Source organism: Pieris brassicae, chromosome 8 (assembly GCF_905147105.1).
Source record: "Pieris brassicae chromosome 8, ilPieBrab1.1, whole genome shotgun sequence".
In the NCBI taxonomy this organism is placed as follows: domain Eukaryota; kingdom Metazoa; phylum Arthropoda; class Insecta; order Lepidoptera; family Pieridae; genus Pieris; species Pieris brassicae.
Genome location: NC_059672.1, coordinates 19,975,393 through 20,000,000, shown reverse-complemented (window position 1 = coordinate 20,000,000; position 24,608 = coordinate 19,975,393). Strand labels below are relative to the sequence as shown.

Sequence of the window (24,608 nt, the reverse complement as noted above, 5' to 3'; positions counted from 1 at the left end):
TTCGACGATTTAATAATTGTTGTTATTTATTTAGTTTAAATAGTTAAAAAACAACTGAATGTACATTACAGTAATTCATCGGATTAGACTGAATAGCAAAAGCCTTCAGAATTGTTTAACATAATTACGACGCCACATTTTGACGAATGTTTAGAACGTTATAATCGATTAACACTATTTTCGCGGAAATATGATGACCTACGTGAAACAGAGTTATATTATTACCACTCTTTGTTTGATTTTAAACTGTCGCATTAACTTTGAAGATTATTTGGTAGAATTAAAACCTAAACCAAAACAATCCTTATGGTTGTTGCGATCTATTTTAGGAAGATAAATTCAGATAAACGAGTATAACTTGAGCAAAATAATCTCCATGGAATAAAGACAACCTCGTGTCTTTTTTAAAAATTTATTGGCTTATATAAATTAAAAAAAAATACAGTTATAGTCATCCCCAAGGAAGTAAAAAACGAGAAAACATAAACAGTCGTAATAGTGCTTTACGGCTTAGTTCTTTCTCACAGTGGTTGCCTGGAAGAAGGCCACCAGTAGCCCTCCTTATCATTTAATTATTTTACGACGCAATGAAGTGTTAATAAATAAAAAAAAATAAGTTTAGTATCTCTTAAAAAAAATTTAAAACTATAAAAGTTTGTATAAGACATTACGCTCCGTTAGACGAACGAATTTCCTAATAAATTATTAATGTAGTTGATTCTTACTTATTGCTATTATTGCTGACGATGTTTTGAGAATAAATTCTCTACAGCTCATACATGAAACATGATATTAAATCAAATTCAAGTTTTAAACATAAAACAGCCTTTACAATTCACTTGAAGTAAGACAAAATTATTGTTTTATTATGAAAACATAAGAAAACGGATAAACGATTTTCATAAACTCTTTACAAAACCAAATTCGTGCGACTCTAACTCTACACTAATTAGTGCGAGGCTAAAACAAATGCATAGCTATAATATAAAACGGAACAGAATTATTAAGAATGTTAATTTTTTAAGAGAAAATAAGAATGTTTTGAAATAAATACCTTAATTTTAAGGGTGACTGTGAACAGCCTCAAAAGAAAATGTTAATTAGTTTTCCTGTTTTGTGAAACGTACCTTCGTAAGACTTCGTTACTTTTTGTAATGTTGTTTGAAAGAAGCCTTATTTGCGTATCCATTTCTCTTTGATAGACAACTTAGTTCGCGTATTCTACGCTTATGCGAAGACATTTTGGATTTATAGCCACCATGACAAATATTTAGACATAGAAGAAAATGATCAACGTTACAGATGTCTATTAAAATATGGCACACGAACTGTTACTTTCTATTATCTTTTCTTTCTCTCGAACGGTGAAGGAAAACATCGTGAGGCCTTAGATCCAAAAAGTCGAAAGTGTCAGGAGGACACTGAGGACGAGAATGAGCTGATTACCTACTTGCTAACTATGCTTGTAGCGCCAATGATCAATGATTTATTATATTATGTATCGACGAATATCAAATTAGCCATTTACAATTACAATACAATACAATTACATATTTACAAAACACGTCATTTTTTATCCATATCTCTAATCCACGTGTGTGTTGATTTTTAAATTAGGCGAATTAGCCACTTTCCTAGCGGAATTACATATGATGATAGAATTCTACGAGTATACTATGAATATGGGAAACGCCAATATTTATATTTAAATCAGGGGAATTGCTTATGAATTAAATTGAAACTTACTTTCATTAACTCGGTAATAATTCTGCATAAAAATGTCAATGCCAGTATGATAAAAACACTGGTTTAAATGAAAAAAGCAACTTCCTTCGTAAAACTCCCTGTTCTGTGTAAACGACACAGGAGTTTCGAAGGAAGTATCTCGCGTGGTTGTGCTAATGCTGCTTTTCATCTAATTACCTCGATTAAATATATTATTGTTTTTAATTTTAAAACTGTTTGGGATCAGAATGAGATAAACTAAATATATGTATTTCATGTTACCGTGATGTCAATAATATCTCTAGGAAATGTGCCTGTAATTGCATTGAGACGTGATGTCGTTTGACCAACCACAAACAAGACAGACGATTTGTCTTTCGTTTGACATTTTTACCCTATAATTATATTCAAAAATTCAAAATTGACTACTATCTATTTGTAAAGTAATTTAGAAAAATATAAATAAGCTCAACATTTAACATTTTCATTTCGTATAAATATTTTATTTTATTTTAAGGCTAACGTGATTCAAATACATGTAATCATAATAACTTCCTACATTAAACTGAAAATTCTCGGGGTATTTATTTATTTATTAACACTTCGTTGGATTAAAATATAAAAATTCAACATAATTAAATGAAAAGGACACTTGCGGCCTAATCGCTTTCGAGCGATCTCTTTTAGGCAACCACTGTGAGAAAAAAAACTGTATTAAATTGGATAAGTTAGGCAAGAAGTGCAAAAAAACATATTACTTATAGTTATTAAGGCAAAACTAAACAGGAACAAAAAAAACATTAAAAATAAAAATTAAAACGACACAAATCACGATGATTTAAGATAAGTCTCACGTCAGTTAGTAGTTATTACGAAAGTAGAGGATACGATCTGGATAGGTAATGTTTGTACAGAAGAAATTTAAAGGAAGATAGAGAAGGAACTAAGTGAATAGGGACGGGAAGTGAATTCCATAGGACTGCATTATTATATTTCATACACAGATTTATACATGGTAACGTCTAAATAATATTAAACAATATCAATTAACTCAAGATACTACGCAAATACATTTATCCTAGTGAAGTTACATCAGTTCTGTTTTATATCTTTCAAATAGTATGCGATTTATTGGCCGGAATAAACAGTACATAATATTTTATTTGTATGGGTTTCTTCTGACCACGCGTTTATGTAATTGGTTAAAGTATAAATAATATCTGTCCCAGTTCCTTCCGTTTGGCCGTATTCAACGAAGAGTGAATCGAATCATCTACGACCAGTTACTTTCCGAGTGGCTTGATCCCTTGGCGTTGCGTAGAGATCAGGGGTGTCTCTGCATCTTCCATGGGAAGTGTTCAAAGGAGTTGTTCGAACTAAGTTTCATCATCGGACGTCGAGGCAGAATACGAAATTCCAGCCGTATCACCTCGATGTCCGCCGTTCCACGACTGAGCGTTTTTCAAGGCAATTTTTGCCATGCTCCACCGCTGTGTGGAACCAGCTGCCCGCTGAAGTATTTCCGAACCAATTCCACTTATGGTCCTTCAAAAAAAGAGCGTACCACTTATTATAAGGTCGGCAAAGCACTCGCGAGTGTCCATGGGCGGCGGTATCACTTAACATCTGGTGAGCTTCCTGCCGGTTTGCCCCCTGTTCTGTATAAAAAAGGGCCCCGGGAATCTCTCAAGTTCAATAAGGTGAACCTATTGCATAACTTCACGCTGGTTTTCTGAGAGACAGTCGTCGGTCGTGCCTGCCGATTTGGCTGAAGCCCAAAAGCAACAGCATGGCACACGGCACTCCCACTAGGATGGGGTTGACTGATTGCGCTGGTGAAATAACAACAGACAGACAAACCAAACTATTCTGACTTTTTATATTGTCTAAGTGTTATGTTTTATAATATGCATATTAGCTGTAAGATTACAAATAAATAAACTTGAAACTATATAAATCTCACTCAATAAAAACCTCATTATGCAACGACACAATTGTTTTTCCAATGTATTTAAGTAGATCCATACAGTATTCATACATTGCTCATTCATCCTTTAGGTATAAATGAAACAATAACACAAGTGTTTATATTACCGCGCTCCACATTATATACGATTCGCCGAAACGTTCAATTTCGCGTATTAACAAAAGTTTTGTATCAACTCAACTTTGACCTTTTTCTATAACGTTTACGATATATTTATTTCATTCGACAGAACAATTCAAGCTTAAATTCCTTTTTTGTGTGGGATTTTTGGGTGGGTAGAGAAATTATATATATATATATAATTGTCTTCGTCAAAAGCACTGGAGGCAATAGCTCTAACAAATAGAGTTACCTTACAGTGGATTAAGGGACACAGTGGCTCTCTCGGCAACGATGCAGCCGACGAGCTTGCGAGAAGAGGCTCTGGTATGATGCCTGCTGGCCCGCATCCGCTCCTCCCCTTGCCCTTCTCGCTAGTTCAAACCTGGATTCGCCAGAGATCCACTGTACTCCAGAATCAACGATGGTCGCGAAGTGTAGATTGCAAACAGTCCAAAATGGCTCTGCCGGCTGTGAACCCGCAACTTACTAAGCGACTTCTAAACCTGAACAGAACCAATCTCAAAACAATGATAGGGACAATCACGGGCTATTGTCTCCTTAACAAACATCTCTTCGTCCTAGGCGCAACAGACAGCCCCTTGTGCAGAGGCTGTTTCAGCGCAGAGGAATCAGTCACCCACGTAGTCCTGGAATGCGAGGCTGTGGCTAATCAACGTACAAAAATCCTCGGAATAGTGAGGTCGCTCCGCGAAGCCTGTGAAGTGCCCGGGAGACTTCTGTGCTTCTGGAGTTGGGCTGGCTAAATTAGCCAGGGCTTCTACGCACAACGGACCGACTACGTGTCTAAGTGCGGAAATTGAGTCCACCCTACCTACCTACCTACCTTGTCTTCGTCAAATAAATTTTAAATATTATATAATTTTAAAAATAATTTCAATCTGATTCTCGCAAGTATAATTAACGTTTTAGGTGGGATGTCTGTACATCGCGCATTAACGTACGATAGCTGGCGAACGTATGTTTATTAATGCGATACCAAAGTGTGTGATGCGAAATTAAGATATGTCAGCGAAAAAAACAAATAAAATTGAGAGAATGACTGGTCGGTGGTTTGGGTGGAAATTCATATTCTGCCTCGACGTCCGATGATGAAAAACAGCTGCAGGTATTAATCCGAACAACTCCTCTAAACACTCCCCATGGTAAATTCGGGAGAAGATGCGGAGTGATGCTACATCTCTACGCGATGCCAAAGGATCGAGCCGCTCGGAGAGGGATTGGTCGTCGACGATTCGAACCGCTCTTCGTTGGATACGGTCATGTGGAAGGAGCTGGTACTGGGGAGCCTCGTCCAGAGGTGCGAACAGTACTCCATATGTCTGAATTTGCGCTTTATAGAGTTGCAAGCGGTGGCCCGGAGTGATATACCGTCTTGCCTTGCTGAGCACACCAAGCTTTTAGGAGGCTAATTTAGTTGCGTTTTGATACAGATAAAAATCTAATAAGCAGTAAACAGTCTATACTGTCTTGTCAATTATTTATTAAAAAAGAGAAATTTATGCACACTGACGTGCGTAATAGATCGTCTAATAATATTTTATTTAGCACATTGGCGAAGTTGATGTGTTTGAGATGATATTTATAAAACCCTTGTGGCAGAGTAATTTTAACGCTAGAGGCGTGTCTGAGTATGAAATGAATTATGTAAATTTTACATAAAGTTGACATAGCGTATAAAATAACCACAGAAACTCTACCATATTTTCAATTCCGATGTGAAGCAAATTTGTGGTTCAAGTTAGTTCAGAAACTGCAATTAAGCGCACAAAATACGCAATCACAGTCGTTAACTGTACTAGCGTTAGTGGCTTATGTTGACATGGCTTAAAATAATATGGTATTTACTGTGTGACGGAAAAATCGCGTTACTGTCAGCCGCATATGTTGCCGTACCGCCACTTATCAATGTTAAAGTAAAGTCTTTCCACAAACTAGTGTGTCATTTTACTAAATATATAAATAAATAACTTTTAGTGGGTATAGTTATAGATGTGGATTATAGTAATTTAATAATTATTATCTTTTAACCGTACCAAGCCTTTCTCTTCCAAGGAGGAAAAGCGGAAACTGAAAGCCAACCAAAAAACTAATTAATTCAGTGAATCACTCGTTTTAGAAATGTCATATATACATTGATGTAAGCACTAGATATGTTCAGTGGTTGTTAGTTAAGCCTTGTCAAGATGTCTTGCTTGCCACTGCGGCGTCTGGGGTGTTGGGGTAGATTTCTGAAGAGAAATTTTAATAAAAAGTGTATTCCGTGTTAAAGAGGGCTTCAAAAACCTTAATAGACTCTTGTATCTCTTTGGTAATTGGATAGGGTTATTAAAATAGGTAATTAAAATTATTAATAGAAGATACTTCGAATATAAATATACAGTAGGCAAATAAGCAATAGCAACGTCGTGTAAAAGTGTCAACTAATTTGAATAAAACCAAGACAAGTATCACATTATGGTTGGGCGGAACCGAATTAAAAAAATACCGTTGATAAGAGAAACGACGTTCGTAGCGATGTGCGTAGCCAACTTCTACGTGTAGAACCTTTGTTCTACGAAGTATGTTATTATAACGTATTTATCTAACCTCCAAATAAATGTAAGATAATTTAATATCGCCTCTCGCCATTTTGCATTTAGGATTAATTCATATTACAAACTTATATGAGGATATTTTTTTATTAATTTATTATACATAAAAGATTTCAATATTAGATTGTTTACCGTATAAAGTCGTAAGATATTTTTAAGCGTAATAGGAGTCGTGTCTGATATGTTTTTTGTTCTAAGCTTTACATCCTTATTTAGGAGATTATCTCCTTTAAGAAAACGTGAATTTCTAATTAACATTCGGTATACTTCTTCATCAATGAAGATTGCAATGAAGTAAAAACATGATTCAATGTATAAAGTGGACTATTATTGTATACTAAAACTTCTATTTATAAAATTATATGAGTTTGTATAAGTAGGCTACATTACCAATTGAATATAAAGTGAGACTGCAATACATTAAGATGTCTCGGCTGATAGAAAACAACCTCTGTTCGGCTATTTTCTTCGCCCACTCGCATAAGTATGACGTCACGCGCAAATGAGCGTCTAACTTTAAGTTTCGGGGAATTTGTATTAATATTTTCTATTTCCGTATCTTTTTAACAACTTATGAATAATTTATTTATACAATCTTTCAGACATTGCAAAACAGAATTACATAACATAATTTCAATCTGAACATACGTCACGCGCAAATGAGCGTCTAACTTTAAGTTTCGGGGAATTTGGATTAATATTTTCTATTTCCGTACCTTTTTAACAACTTATGAATAATTTATTTATACGATCTTTAAAACATTGCAAAACAGAATTACATAACATAATTTCAATCTGAACATACGTCACGCGCAAATGAGCGTCTAACTTTAAATTTCGGGGAATTTGGATTAATATTTTCTATTTCCGTACCTTTTTAACAACTTATGAATAATTTATTTATACGATCTTTAAAACATTGCAAAACAGAATTACATAACATAATTTCAATCTGAACATACGTCACGCGCAAATGAGCGTCTAACTTTAAGTTTCGGGGAATTTGGATTAATATTTTCTATTTCCGTATCTTTTTAACAACTTATGATTAATTTATTTATACGATCTTTAAAACATTGCAAAACAGAATTACATAACATAATTTCAATCTGAACATACGTCACGCGCAAATGAGCGTCTAACTTTAAGTTTCGGGGAATTTGGATTAATATTTTCTATTTCCGTACCTTTTTAACAACTTATGAATAATTTATTTATACGATCTTTAAAACATTGCAAAACAGAATTACATAACATAATTTCAATCTGAACATACGTCACGCGCAAATGAGCGTCTAACTTTAAATTTCGGGGAATTTGGATTAATATTTTCTATTTCCGTACCTTTTTAACAACTTATGAATAATTTATTTATACGATCTTTCAGACATTGCAAAACAGAATTACATAACATAATTTCAATCTGAACATACGTCACGCTCAAATGAGCGTCTAACTTTAAATTTCGGGGAATTTGGATTAATATTTTCTATTTCCGTACCTTTTTAACAACTTATGATTAATTTATTTATACGATCTTTAAAACATTGCAAAACAGAATTACATAACATAATTTCAATCTGAACATACGTCACGCTCAAATGAGCGTCTAACTTTAAATTTCGGGGAATTTGGATTAATATTTTCTATTTCCGTACCTTTTTAACAACTTATGAATAATTTATTTATACAATCTTTCAGACATTGCAAAACAGAATTACATAACATAATTTCAATCTGAACATACGTCACGCGCAAATGAGCGTCTAACTTTAAATTTCGGGGAATTTGGATTAATATTTTCTATTTCCGTACCTTTTTAACAACTTATGATTAATTTATTTATACAATCTTTCAGACATTGCAAAACAGAATTACATAACATAATTTCAATCTGAACATACGTCACGCGCAAATGAGCGTCTAACTTTAAATTTCGGGGAATTTGGATTAAAATTTACTATTTCTGTACCTTTTTAACAACTTATGATTAATTTATTTATACGATCTTTAAAACATTGCAAAACAGAATTACATAACATAATTTCAATCTGAACATACGTCACGCGCAAATGAGCGTCTAACTTTAAATTTCGGGGAATTTGGATTAATATTTTCTATTTCCGTACCTTTTTAACAACTTATGAATAATTTATTTATACAATCTTTCAGACATTGCAAAACAGAATTACATAACATAATTTCAATCTGAACATACGTCACGCGCAAATGAGCGTCTAACTTTAAATTTCGGGGAATTTGGATTAATATTTTCTATTTCCGTATCTTTTTAACAACTTATGAATAATTTATTTATACGATCTTTCAGACATTGCAAAACAGAATTACATAACATAATTTCAATCTGAACATACGTCACGCTCAAATGAGCGTCTAACTTTAAATTTCGGGGAATTTGGATTAATATTTTCTATTTCCGTACCTTTTTAACAACTTATGATTAATTTATTTATACGATCTTTAAAACATTGCAAAACAGAATTACATAACATAATTTCAATCTGAACATACGTCACGCTCAAATGAGCGTCTAACTTTAAATTTCGGGGAATTTGGATTAATATTTTCTATTTCCGTACCTTTTTAACAACTTATGAATAATTTATTTATACAATCTTTCAGACATTGCAAAACAGAATTACATAACATAATTTCAATCTGAACATACGTCACGCGCAAATGAGCGTCTAACTTTAAATTTCGGGGAATTTGGATTAATATTTTCTATTTCCGTACCTTTTTAACAACTTATGATTAATTTATTTATACAATCTTTCAGACATTGCAAAACAGAATTACATAACATAATTTCAATCTGAACATACGTCACGCGCAAATGAGCGTCTAACTTTAAATTTCGGGGAATTTGGATTAAAATTTTCTATTTCCGTACCTTTTTAACAACTTATGAATAATTTATTTATACGATTTTTCAAACATTGCAAAACAGAATTACATAAAATAATTTCAATCTGGACATATTTATAAAAATATTTATTAATGTGTATTTTACAAAGGAATATGGTCAACGGAACAATGGTTAATTCAAGATGAAGGCTAAAGCAGCTCCAAGGCCTATATTCTAAAACGAATCTCAATTAATCTTGGATTAGTGTTTAATTTTTTGATGTTAGGGCCGAAAATTTACTAAACGAAAGAGATATGGTTTAGTGAGAGAATCACGCACAATGCGTTGAAGCTGGAAGTTCAATTTCCATCTTGATAGATTTATAGGACAGAAAATTTAAATATAAAGGTAAATATATACACAAATATCTATCCCGTATAACGAGTTAAGATCCCCCAACAGTCTAAGTAATAAGTTTTTCAAGATGCTAGAGGACTCTATAGTAGTTACATGACCTTGATTTTCCTTCATAACATTCATGGAAATCAAATTTTATGTTGCTGCCGTAACTTAATTACTCGACGGGCATTATCTGCGCGTGAAAGTATTATAGTTTGTGTGGGCGCTCTTATAAATTTTATTTTATTTCCCTCATAAAACCTGTCATATCTTTATTAAACAATTCTCTAGGCTGTAATCATTTGCGTAGAATTAACTTGATATAATTTTTTTAAGGCAGAATGAGTCTTATCTTTTATATTATGGACAATGTTTACATCTAAAATATATTTGAGATTTAACTAAGGCAACATATAATTGAAGAAATATCTTTTACAATACTTCATGCGATGCGATATTCACAAGTCAATAGTTTCACGAAATTTCACGTTTTAAAGCTTTGACATAGGCTATGTGAGAATTATGTGTACCCTTAACTAAAAATAAGAGCCTACATTACATCATATTATTTAATAGTTGTGTTTAATTTCAGACTAGTTTGGTTATTGTCATCTAAATAGTGAAAGTATTTATTGTACAAAATTATACAATAACTCAATTTACGATATAAAGTGTTATTGGAAAGTTAAGCTCAAACCTAATTTAAAAAACTTATTCGTTGTTCTATAACAATAACGAATATTTTTTTTTTTTCTGATAAACATTTTGTAAAAAAAAAATATCCTTTGGTCGTATATAGTTATTGCTAATAAAAAATAAAAAACTTGAAATGCTTTTGTTAATCTCATTTTTTGCATTAGATGAATTTGTTGTAATTTTGCATACAACTATTTTAAATATATAGGATAAATATGTTTCTATAATTTAACTGTAGGATAACTAACCACCGATGCTTCTAATTATATCTAATTAATTTTTTTTTTTTAATACATTGACGCCTCACTCAGACAACATGGTATTTTGCGATCTAGCCTAACTTAAGTGTTTTAAGGCTTACCTAAGGATATTTAACAAGAAATAGTATCCAATAACACTACTTACAAGCTATGTTAAGGGTAATACTTTAAATTATACTTAATATTATGGTGTGATTATGTTTAGATAAAGAAAAATGGCGGCGGGAGACGTCACCCGACGCGCTTCGATCACAGCGCCATCTATGCATCGGCGACCATCAGCACGTAGAGGCTCGCTAATTAAGAAGCCACAATCACCTTCGCAGGTAATATAAGAAATGATTTAGGTACTTAAAACTTATATTCCGAAATACCTATTGGCACACGTCTAGATAGATTATCTTATCTTTTAACGTTTGATGTTAACAAAAAACCCTTATTATAAATTACTAAAGCCTATTATTAAAATGTTCTATAAACCCCAAAAAGGTATATTTAAAAGTTAATTATTAATTATTCAGTTAACGCGAACCTTCTCTTGGGTGTTAAACATCGGATTTAGAATGAAAATATAAAATTATCCCTACAATAGGGCGATGCCTAAAAATTTGTTTTTATTAATAAAAAAAACATTGACTTTTCTGTAATTTCTATTATGTAATTCCCATGCATCGCGTGAGGCATATCACTAATGATATGCTACATTTAGGATATATAGAAGACATTTTTCGTTTTCTTTACTAACCGATACTAACATAGCAACTAAGACCGAATTGTTCCTAACAACATACTACATATGGATATAATTTTAAATAAATATGTAAGTTAATATATGTACACAAATACATACATAGAAACCATGAAATTGTCACCACTGAAAGATCAGTTTGCACAGGCGGTACACACAATGTGTTATTATTTTATCGTTTTCCATAGACAGTGATTGATCCGACTTCGGGTTTTCCGAAGTCCAATTGCGAATTTAAAGCAATTTAGTTTAAATACACTCTTTTAAAAAAGGGCTGTTATGTCTCTTTTCATTAGTACGAACGCAAATTGACGAATTGAGGCGAATAACCCACATTCGTCGCTGACACAGACAAATTTCTTTTTATATATAAATGTTTTTATCTGTCTAGCAAATTAAAACTTTTTTATTTGTTACTGACAAACATAACTCATCTTCTAAATTAACGTAATAATAATTTGAGGTTCGTTTGTAGTATAATTTCTGACCATACTGCATTTGCTACATTGATTAGTGATAATATTTTTATTGTTTATTATGTTGTTTATTAAATATGTGTTGCACTGATGAAATGGTTGGGTTATATGTGAATATATTGTAATTATTTTAATAATTTATAAGTTATTTTAATACCAATACCTTTTTTCTGAAAAGTATGAGTGGGTTGATATATTATTCAAATGATTATATATGTATATTTCTACTAACTCACAGATTAGCTTAAACCACAAGTTTGATATTTTGACATTAACTATAATATATTTTATGACAGTGAGATAAAAGATTATATGAGGGTTTCACATTTTCTATAATATCCCATGTTAAATTAAGTAAAATACATCCATCGTGTATACCGTCCACTACACGAAAAGGATATACTATAACTATAGAATTCTGTATGCCAAAACCAGCATTATTGAATATTAAAAATAGCGAAAAAGAGCTGGAAAGTAAATAATAATAATGAGACTTGGCTGAGGCATTGCTTACGCGAAACTTAAGTGTCATTCAAATTTCTAGTACTGGGCTAAAAATACTGAGTTCAAAGCAAAAGGCAAATGTATTATAACATTTATATCGCTCATTCAACTCTTTGTAAATTTCAGCTTTACATATGAAAATAAAAAATCCCTGGAATTGAATATAATTTGTTCGCATTATATACATCGGAACTCGTCATCCTGGTTATGTAATCACAGTAAAATTTAATAGCTATAAAATTTTTACTATTTCTATAAAATGTTATAGTTTCCGTTATTACTCGTGTGGCTTGCCATTTCAATATAAGTGTTAAAAGACGATAAATTTTCTCATCTGAATATCGATGCATGACCTTTAAATTTATGAATCCTAGATTTATAGCAAAAGTCTGTTATTATTTGACTTATCTGAGTGTTCTAGGAACTAAAAAGTAGCGAAATTTGTAATGTAAGTACTTATATGGTCAGCTATAGAAACATATTATTGCGTATTGTTTCAGTTGTAATAAATAAACAATCATACCACATTGATATTTTTTTTAAACTAAACATATATTTTTAGTTTAGGTGTTTGTTTTGTTCCTGTTTAGTTTTGTCTTAATAAATGTGTATAACATGTATTTTTGCACTACTTGCCTATCTTATGTAATTTAATCCATTTTTATTTTTTTCTTTATTCACACTGGTTGCCTGGAAGAGATCGCTCGTAAGCGATAAGGCCGCCAGTTGATTTAAATTTTATTATGTTATTTTTTTATATTGTAGTGTAACGAAGTGTAAATAAATATATTAAGTTCTATTGGGTCGGGGACCTAATTATTTCTAAAAGTAATATAATGTTAGACAGGATTTAATCTAAACATAATGTCTTGCATGGAGGCTGCAAGTCGAGTAATAGTATCAGGACTTTGCCCTCACTTACCCCTCTGTTTCGTGATCCAACATGTGTCTTGGCCGCAACAAGAATCTTCCACTGTCCCAGTAAATAACAGTTATCACATTCATACTAGTTTTCAGTAATTCACAGCGAGAATAAACTTCTAACCCTTAAAAAAATTGTGATAAATGATAAAGAATCTAAATTCTCTCAACTGCCATCAATTAATAGACTGCAACTATTATTGATGAAATAAAGTTTTGAATAAAGTTTCTACCTTTGAGCTCTTCGATGGTAATCACAATGAAGGAGCATGTTTTCCAAAATAAATCTTTGCCCCGGTATAAGCTTGGGATAAGCCGACCCTCTTCCGATTGTTTAATCCGACTAAAAGATTAAAGGTAAGATAATTATTTGACTTTCAAGATACAATGCTTGTTACTCTATAATTATTTTGAGAGCGTTTAGAAAATTCCCCAATGGTGTTGTCTGTTCTTTTAATTGGGCAAGTTGTACTCAAAATCATTGTATAGATATGAATTTTCGCGGTTTAAGTAATTGTTTAATAAGTGTAATTAAAGTACACGATTGATTTAAAACTTAGACACAATATACGTTTGTATTGGATATATTAAGGATTAGTTTAAATTAAAAACAAATAGATAACATGACAGGATGTGTAGATTATGTTTGTATGTTAAAACTCGTTTATCCAAAATTTATTTACATGTTTAGATAGCTTATTTGTCAAATTTGATAATGACGGTTACTACCATATTTATAATACATACGTACATGCGTATTACTATATAATATGTATTATTTTACCTGACTTCATTTGTAATTTAAAATTTCACATCCGCCGTTATAATATTCATCAAACAAATTTAGGACAATTTAAGAACCGTCTTTTTTTGTGATTTGTAATAATTGTCACTGTAATAATTTTTGTTTAAAAAGTATACAAAATTTGCTTATACCCATTTAATCTAAAACTAAATCACACTGTTAAACTTAAGTACACATTCGAACAAATTGTGTTTATTGTGGCATAAGTTCGGTGGCAGTTGTTGTATGCATATTCAAATGTATGTTAAATGAAACTGTTTGAAGCTGGGTGTCTGGCTTTAGTAGTTTCAAACAGAAGCTTATAACTAACATAAAATTAGGGGTTGCGACTCTGGATTAAAGAAATACTAATAATAATCAATGGCGCTACAACCTTTTTAGGTCTGCGCCTCAGATTTCTGTATCTGGTTCATGATCATTCGTTATTGTAATAGGCAAGTAGGTAATCAGCCTTCTGTGCCTGACGCACGCCGTCGACTTTTTGGGTCTCAGGCAAGCCGGTTTCCTCACGATATTTTTTTCACCGTAAGTGTTGATGTTAAATACACACAGAAAGAAAATCCATTACACTTATGTTACCTATGAAGAATATTAGTGTACCTATTGGACATTATCGGAAACGAGAATGTTATATTACAATTTAAGGGTGTGGGAAAAACTAAAGGCCTATTTTTGGCTTCAAGTGTTCGATGATTTTTAACATTTGGTTCGCGCTTCTTATTATTAACTTTAATATATATATATATATATGTCACTTAACTAATGTTATGTTACGTAACAACTGTTAGGAGATTAAATAAGTCATTGTTTCAATCCTAATTGTTTTTTACGCATAATTTATTTGAGGATTTGTACGTTTGTAAAAAAATATATTAACAAACAGCTCGACCAACTTAAAAACTTTTTCACTATTAGAATCATTATACCTGTGTGACTTGATTCAGACAAATGGAGCCCTGTAACGTCAAGGCCGGCTGCTAGTTTTAATAAATAAGATCAGGATATTTAAACTCGTATTCATCGATTTAAAATAAACCATTTTTTCCAGGAAGTGCCTTGGGATATTATAGATAGATGCGCTCTGCCGATTGTTTTATGCCACGCCCTGGCTGTGGTCCTCTCTGCGCTCCTGAACGCTTTACACATCAGCCAAATCTCCGTCTTCACACTTTTCCTCTGGTTTTCCATATCGGTGACTGGATCTCTCTGGTTCTACCATAACTTGCAGGTTAGTAACATTTATTAAGTTTCTATAGAATAAGCGCGCTAGTCTAAAACCCTTTAACGAACATTGTAAGCACAATTCATTTATTTTAGGGGTCTCTAATACAAACCTTACTCAACGTCCGATCGGAAATGGGAAATTCAATATCCAAGTCTCAATTTGTATTACTAGGTGTGTAAACACAAAGGTGTCTTTGGTAATGTCATTATTATATATCTATATACATATTTTTTTTATAGAACAGGGCGCAAACGGCCAGGAGGCTCACCCGATGGTAAGTGATATCACCGCTCATGGTCACTCTCAATGCCAGAGGGCTCGTGAGTGCGTCGCCGGCCTTTTAAGAATTGGTACGCTCTTTTCTTGAAGGACCATAAGTCGAATTGGTTCAGAAATAACAGTGGGCAGCTGGTTTTACATAGGGGTGGTGCGCGGAAAAAATGTCTTGAAAAACGCTTATTCGTGGAATGGCGTACGTCGAAATGATAAGGGTGGAATTTCGTATTCTGCCTCGAAATGCCTGCCATCAGACGTCGTCCGATTATGAAACTCAGCTAAATTGTGTTAGTTACACTATATATTACTCCAAAATTCTCAATTTACGTGAAAATTGGTGGGTAGCATCCACCTTAGAGCCAAGAGACGGATATAGGATACTTTTTATACTCTTTCCGTGGGACAGTACACAGAACGTAATATAACATAAAGTCACAAACCGTAAAACTAAAAATTTATCAGTCAAAACATCAATCTAGTCATTTGTTAAAATTGATATAACAAAACGCAACTGAAAGCTAAACGTAATATTTATACGAGTATAAACTTACCAAAGATAATTATCTGATATATAAAAATATCTAAATTTGATAGAAGTTTTGAAGTTGATTGGTTGATGTGTTTATGTCTAGTTACTATTAGCGTATAGTGCTGATATTACCTTTAACAATGCCACAACCAAGACGATCGATCTTTCCCAACAAAGTCGTAATGCAATAAATGAGTAGACAGATTTTGACGAGTGTTTGAGAATAGTTCAGATTATTTACAATTAGATGTTTTTTAATTGTATTTTTTTAAGTTTAAAATATTTTATTTAAGATGTGTGTGTGTTCAGTCGTCTGTTGGGTCCGCTCGGTACATATAAAATTAAAATCTAGTAACGAACGCATTTATTAACGTATCTTTTAATGACTGCAATTTGAAAAAGAAGTAAAAACTTATCTGAAAACGTCATCTGCCATCTGTATTTGCAAGCTACGTTCATTACTTGGTAAAAAATTACAGGAGTAATTTAAATTTATTTTTTGTTTGAAAATAATATATATTATAAGTCTAGTATGAAAACTGCCCTAATATAAATACGAATTGCCTGCTTCCTTTGTACACTTTTTTTTAGTTTCTTTAAAATAGGTTCGTAGTTGTTTGCATCGATGGAGAGCTAAGAAAACGGTTATGTTTTTAAAATAATCTACTAGTGTTAAATCGTTTTTATAAATCAGAAGAAACAATGGGATTTAAATTTATACGTGTTATTCAATAAATTTTGTAATTTATTTTAAAAAAAGCTAAAGTCATGATAACTCAAAAAAAATCAGTTATGCATAAAGGATATGGGGGTAAAATTATTGCAAATAATCACCCCTATTATTTCTAATAACCAATAACTATATACAAAACAATATTAAACTGAAAACAACATAAATTATGTTAAAAATTTAGAACTGAATAACAATTTTCAATATGGATAAGGTTTTAATATGTAAATGTGTATATGTAAACTGTATGTTTCCGAGTAGTAGTTTCTGTCCCGAAGGCAACATTAAAACCATTCAGATACGCTTCTGAACTGTGTATCGTTGTTTGCTACACTCGGTACATCAAAGTTCTTCATGGATGCATCTTCTTTGTGGACCCAACATTTGGTTTCTCCAATGAAGGGTATGGCTTCAATAACTCGATTTTGTAACAAATCTCATACGACTTACTAATACTTTTGATAATTGTGTAATGTGTGTAACACAAAACCAACTATAATATTGATGAAGTCTCTAAACTATTTAAAAACGCTCACGAAACGTAAAAGTTCCAAACACCAATTAATTTCTTCGTTTCAATGTTTCTTTTTGTCATCAAATATGACGTTATTAATCTTGAAGCTTGGAGCTTCTGACGAAAAGCATATAGGCCCCCAAAGGTAGGAAGCAAAGTAAAACCCCATCCCGTCCCAATCCGCTGACCTATAGTGCCAAATACGGCGACAACCAGAAAAGCGGGGCCGTGGAGGATGCGAACTCAACTCTCTCTCTCAACAACTCTCGAGGAGGCTCAACTTAGACTCGGTAGATCTTTGCATGAGAAGTCAACAGAAAGTCCAACGAAGATCGTTTGTAACCACTGACCATCCACATCTGGTATTCCCGTAATTGCAGGTACCATTTTTGTCACTAAGTATAAAGATTTCGGCGGACGGGATCTTTTCGAGAAGGGAATCTGTAGCCATTTGGGTGTGCTCAATGAGTCGGTGAGTTTCGGCATTTCCGCTATGGGACCTATACAGGCATGCGAAGAATCGCGGATGGTCATCGCAGTCTACGCGCAGCCAGAGGTTAGATAGATGCGATCCTTCAAGCGTTGCGAGGGGGCCAGAACAGATATCCTCCCTGACGTACACGCAACTCCCGCCCACGGCACTAAGGAGTGTTCCTCGTTTTTACCCTGGATAGGATAGGTAGGAAATATCAGCCGGAGAGGATATCTAAATTTCAGTAAGGAAAAATAAGGCCGGCTTCGCAGTTTCTTGGTGAAAGTGAACCGCGTTGAGGTTAGAATTGAGCCTCCTAACATTGGTAAAGTCCACTGTGAGCATGGAAGGGGTTGCCTTCGGTAATTCTTCCGTTTGCCCCGAGATCGAAACCTATTAAGTTTTAGCGCAGTTTTTCCTCTCCCTAGAGTATGAAGGACAGCCAGATATCGGTGATCGGTGGTGAAGGCACACGACCACCGAATACTGATTGTTCCGATGATGGACATACAGAAGGGGATTGTCCACAGTGGTAACGTGTGGTACCCCCTTGAGTAATCTCTGTTTGAACTGCATCTTCATACTTTTGGGGTCGGAGGGGGGGTTGAAGGGTTGAACACAAGTGCAACAAGTTGAAATTATTGTATAACTTCACGCCGGATTTCTGAAAGACAGTAGTACTGCCCCAGTCGTGCCTGCCCATTTGACTGAAAGCAACAGCATGGCACTCCCACCAGGAATGGGGTTGAAATAACCTCTGTTACAGGTTTTTTCATCAGTGGGCGATGGGGTCGTCACGTCCTAACATCGGACTATTTTGGCAAATGCAAATAGTAAAAAACAAATAAAATTCACCAAAAAGGGATAAAAGAATAAATAAGCCTATTATAATTAATATAAATTAATGATGAAGGCATGTACTTTCTATTCCTTAAAAGAGTTAAAAACACTTACATCAATATGTCACGTTTTAGGGCAACTCAAACAAAACAGGTTTTACCTTGACAACATTTTCTTTTTGTGAAACAATTTGTTCTTTGTCTCATTGTAAATCGTACATTTTCTTTCAAACAATACTTAATTAAAAACTTTGTGCGTCCTTAAAACACAAACAACTTGGCTTTTCATGAACATACAATAATTAATTTTTTCTTTGTAGGCTATCAATGGAAGCCTTAAAGCCGTAAATTATTTTTAATTTTGTTAAAGGTTATACGAAGGTTCTCGTTTTTGTTGTATATTATATAAATCAATAAAACGAAAATTCTGATGGTGGTTTCCCAACACAAGAATTAGTTTTACACATCAAAAAACATACACAAGAATAAAGATAACCACATATACATCTTGAATGGCGATAATATAGTATTAAAATATTACTCCCACTCACATCTTACTAATTATCATACTTCCGATGCGTATTTTGTTACCAACTCCACGTCGTCATCATTTATAATAATAATAATAATCTTTATTTCTTCTCTCACATATACATACATTTCTATGTATGTATATGTGGAGTATAGAAGGTTATTATGATTAAACTAAGATGATAACATTTGGAAGTGTATGTGAGAGACTGGTCTCTGTAACAGGAGACCTGAGTGACAGATAGCCAGCCTCTCCACCACCGGACCGGAACACGTACAATCAGGTCATTGTCATAAGATACAATAGAAGAAAATAAGCAAGTGCTAAAGGAAAACATGAGAAACGGAGTCGTAAAAATAAATTATAAATTTGGTGTGTGTGTGCGCTCGCGTGTGTGTGTGCGCTTGCGAGTGTGTGTATGTGTGGGCGAGTGGGTGTGTTACAGAGTAACAGTTATTAAATCTTCTGTTTCATCATAACTCAACGTCTTCAGCCTATTAGTAACCATTTCGTTACATTCATATTTCGATAGTGGGTAAATGTTATTTTTTTCATTTAATTTATTATACAGGTAACAGCCTAGGAAACCAAAGAATCTTTGCGAGAAAGATGTTGTCCATCGTGTAATACGCCAGCAAACTTTATGTTTAATCCGCTTGTTTATACTATATAATATTGTCAGTCTTGAAACTCCACTTTACATTAATTGGTACGTTATTAAATCGAGAAATTCGGTCATACCTACCATACCTTACCATATACATAGATACCCTATTAAATGAATACGTGTTTTCTATTTAATACAGATTATTCCAGCAACATACGCTATGATGTTGCGTCTTATGTGGGCTCATTATCTAAATATCAACTACTCAGTAAAGTGCGTGTAATTACAATACCGTAATAACAATATGACAGTAGACAGCCATCGCTTAGCTACGATAATCCTCTAACAAGTTCACACGTGCCGAATAAGTTTCCTTTGAACGTAGGTTTGTTTTATTAGTAGATTTAAATATTTATCTTGCTACACTTGCTTGTAATATTGTCACTGTGTGTCACTAATTGCATAAATGTCTGACTGTGGGGGAGGTATATGACCTTTCGGTAATTGATTGCATGTGATGTTATTACGGAATATAGTCAAAATGAAATAAACTTTATTTAACATTTGCATACAAATTAGTTACTAGATAAGTTTATCGGTATTCTTTTAAAAGCCAAATTTAAAAACGGACTATATATAACACAGGGGAAAGTAAAAAAATAGGCCTTGTCAAACCTTATCTCCCAAGGAAGTTTATCTTATAAAAATTCTTTAACAACTTAAGTCATTGGAAATTTTTGACGGCTATCTTTGATTTGAAAATCAAATGGTGAATGTCCTAAGTTCAGTAAACGATAGTGTGCATAAGAAAATATTCATTAAGGTTCTTTCATTTTGTAACTAACTATGAATATATAATAACAAAATATTAACATAATTTCTATCGGAATCCGAGCGAAAGTTTTCACATTTATGTTCGTTGTTCTCTATCTAACCTAGATTTTAACAAAAAAACAACTTAACTGGCAAGCGTCCTGAAGGAAGACGTAGGCGTTTATAGCCATAGTCCCATATTTATCTAAAAGGTCATGCACTTGCGTGGGTGAACAATAGCACAATTTACATAACACAGTTTATGTCGGAGATACAATTTGCCAAACTATTCGTACAAATACTTTTCATTCAAAGCTGAGTCACACGTCAGCAACTTAAAAGAAAAGTGACTCAAAAAGATGCAAATCAAGGTTTATGACTCATTTCATTTATGTGGTTTTACTCTTACGTGGGAAGCCCTCTGCGTCATAAATTAATACAAAATTGCAATAGCTATATAACTCTTGGTATTGTCCCCAGTTTTTCGCATCGATTTCGTTCATTATTTGCCCTTTATAGACAAGTTGGTCTATTAAGTCAAGTAGGCCACTGAATTTTAATCTCAATATTGTTATCGATAATCCAGCCATATTGGAGCCAACAGCTTCGATAGGGACGATGGCAAGCGGTTGCGATGTCTTTGATACTTTGAAGAATGGGACGGCCATTGGTGTGGGATGCGACTTGTTTGGACACGTTAGCCCCGTCTCACCTTCCCCACACAAGTACATAAGCAGACGCGGCTGCAGAGCAGGAAAATAATAAATGGCTAAAAAGAGACTCTCCCCCAAATTTGATTTAGTTCCCTTTTGTGTAGAGACTCTTTATACAAATAGCATAATGTACACTGAATGTCAATTCGGAAAGACATTCCTCGAATTCGTTAACCGTACCAGCGCACATAAAGGTACATCTACATCTATCAGTGCACAATCGTGATTCGAATGCACAAATTCAGATTTGAGAAGCGCATGCCTCATGCAAAATTGAAATACACACTAAGTTCCAACCCAAGTTCCGCTAAAAGACGTAAAGAGTGAAACAGTTTTCCTAAATTAACTTAGAATTTCAACTACGTAAAAGAGTTAATAGTGTACTGGGGAAATATATTTCTTAAGAAAATGTTTAAATTTGTAATATCACACTCCCGGCATAATAAGTGGAAATCTTGAGGGAAATCGTCGCGACAAAATGAATGGATGGAATAAGGTTGAACTATGTAGGGTCAACGTTAAATCCATTGTGAATGGGCCAGTATAACAAGTTAACAGCAAGGGGCCGTACTACTAGTTCATATTTTTATTCTAAGCTATAGACTATTCACTGAATGTCTATGTTCTTTAACGTCAATATAATAATAACGTAAATATACTTAATGATATACTTTACGCTCACAGTTCTACAAATCCCTTTGATGTCGCGTAGTTCATTTTCCAAGGAAGGCAACATACGGATATTGGAAAATATATTAGAATTACGTAACATTGTTTAATTTTACATGTTACATTATCTTTGTTACCAATTCTGCCTTTAATATTTTATTTTAAAAGAACATAGGCAAACGGGCAGGAGGTTTGCTTGATGTTAAGTGGTATATCCGCCCATAGACACTCAATGGCAGAGCGCTCACATTGCCGGCATATTAGGAATTAGGTAGGTCTTTTCTTGAAAGACCAGTTGTGGATCGATGGACGTTGAGGTGATACGGGTTGTATTTAATACAGATATCAATGCGAATAACTCCTGTTGTTGCTCAATGCTGTTATAAATTTTGAGCAGTCTTAAAGAGGCTTATTAAAATTAATAACAGAGGATGAATAATACCTCGTTCCATAGGCTTATACTGAATTCAGGTCACAAATTTACGGTGAAATATGGTAGTAAGGTCCAGGGCTTTAGGTACAGAGTATACCCACATGTTGGCACGTTTAGCTAATTTTAGATAGAGCTAATATTACCCACTACTTGACCGTCATTTTACATTAAGCTTATTAAATTTTATGCAATGTTGCATCCTCATGTTTTATTTCTGGAGTGTGGACATAATGTCAATGTGTAATGCGTACTAAATAATTTATACAAAAGCATATTTTTCATATTGGGTGAATTTTTACGAAAGATGTCGATATCATTGCTTTGTAGCTATAAAATCTACAAAGCTGGTGGTTTATTTAAAAAAAACAAAATATGTTGATATTAAATAGTTACAACAAATATTGTGCAAATAAAGAGTGCATAATTATGGTTTTAGATATATGTATTACGTAAACTTCAGACAAGGATTTTTTATAAAAAAATACGGGTCAAATCCTAAATCAAAAGTCGTGAAAAGAGTTTTGTATATTAAACTATTTTTCTATGCATTTTCACCAATATCATCTCCAAATGTGTGACAAATCCAATAATATATATTGTATTTTAAATTCAAATTAATTTTAAATTTAACTCGACCAACAAGACTGCATATATTTAAACCTAATTTGAATCTGGCCAGCTCAAACTAGAACACAGATTAAAACGTACAATAATAGAATAGTTCGTTGCCGAATTAAATATGAATATTAAACGTAAAAATAATAGAAAATTGCGCATTTATTAAAATTTAACTCACCGGTAAAGTTTGTAAAAACGCTATATTGATTTCAAATGATCATTATAACTATTATATGTCCCCCATAGGTCATATGTAGGGACATATGACCCTCATTCAGCATAGAAAACCAGCGTGATCAGTCCTGGGCACCTCTTTTAATTTCACCCCACGTCATTCCAGCTTCCTTTGCCTCTGCAATGATGCTTCGTTACCAGGTCTGTTTTTGACGATTCCAATCAAGGGCTCGCTTGGCAATGTGAATGGAATCCCTCCGGAGCGTATGCATTTTACACTTTCGGCGTTTTCTAGACCTGTCTTTTGGGACCACATTGCATAGCTCCCAGACAGAGTAATCTTAGTCAAATTCTTTAACTAAGATTACATGTTCTTTTAATATTTTTTAAAGACAAATAGGTGAGCTTTCCGCACCTGGTCGATTATTGAGAATAGGATATGCCAGGTATGTGATGATGATTTACCATTTACGTATAAAGCAAAGGTTAATTTATATAAAAAATACATACATAACGGTATTTAAACACCTGTTTTTTTTACAACATAATTATTCATCTGTCCTTGCGAACAATATTCAAAATTCACTGCCACAAATTCTATTATTCACAAAGCTTATTCATAATACATTAGATTTATTAGTCAAATAATGAATATGGTTTTATTTTCATATGAGTATTTTACAAGAGCTATTATCGTAAAATTGTTCTCAGGACAAAGAAATCTCAAGATAAACTGACGACCTAATCCTGAATTATGTGTGCCATGCGTGTCGGGGAATATATTTGAGTTTTCAAATTGAAATATATTTTTAGCAGATTCATATGTCTGCCTTAAGAGGATTTCAGGTCTTTCAAGTTGACAATTTTAAAAAAAACAATTAAACGAATTAATTAAATATTTTAATTACAATTTTGCATATTTTTACCAGCCAACATTAAATAAATAAAACATCAAATAGTGAGTTTATTTTTCAGTAACAGCGACTAGAATTTTGATAAATTTTAAGTCATAACTTAGGTCGAAGGTCATTAAATAATCATGGCTAATAAGAGTTTTGCATTGTGACACCTGTGATTTATTCTAACTCATGTACACATTCCCGGTCCCAATTCTAAATATGTATTTCATTAATATGAATGCGAAATTATTATCGGAAGAGAATTGACAATTTTACCAGAATTTATCATATGTACACACCAGGTAACAACGCAATTATACACGTCGTGCAACTTACCTTCAATTACATAAAACAAAACGAAAATATAGTTCTCTGAGACACAGATGGGTTATAAGAACATCCGCAATCACTTGCGTGGCCCTTACAGGCTCTAGAATCCAACTTAAACAGTTTTATAATAT

General features: G+C 33.2%; 1 protein-coding gene across 2 annotated transcripts in view; it reads left to right on the top strand.

Moving 5' to 3' along the window:
• LOC123713273 (D-beta-hydroxybutyrate dehydrogenase, mitochondrial) overlaps nucleotides 1–24,608 on the top strand; it is a 62,512-nt gene that overhangs the window by 1,021 nt on the left and 36,883 nt on the right. Inside the window, exons 1-3 of one of the 2 annotated variants that reach the window (XM_045666871.1) lie at nucleotides 9,509–9,703; nucleotides 10,856–10,976; nucleotides 15,153–15,332. In XM_045666871.1, the coding sequence (XP_045522827.1) occupies nucleotides 10,866–10,976; nucleotides 15,153–15,332 (291 nt within the window). In that variant the 5' untranslated portion in view covers nucleotides 9,509–9,703; nucleotides 10,856–10,865. Of the gene's footprint in view, nucleotides 1–9,508; nucleotides 9,704–10,855; nucleotides 10,977–15,152; nucleotides 15,333–24,608 lie in introns of those variants that run through there. The other variant, XM_045666872.1, reaches the window with a different exon arrangement.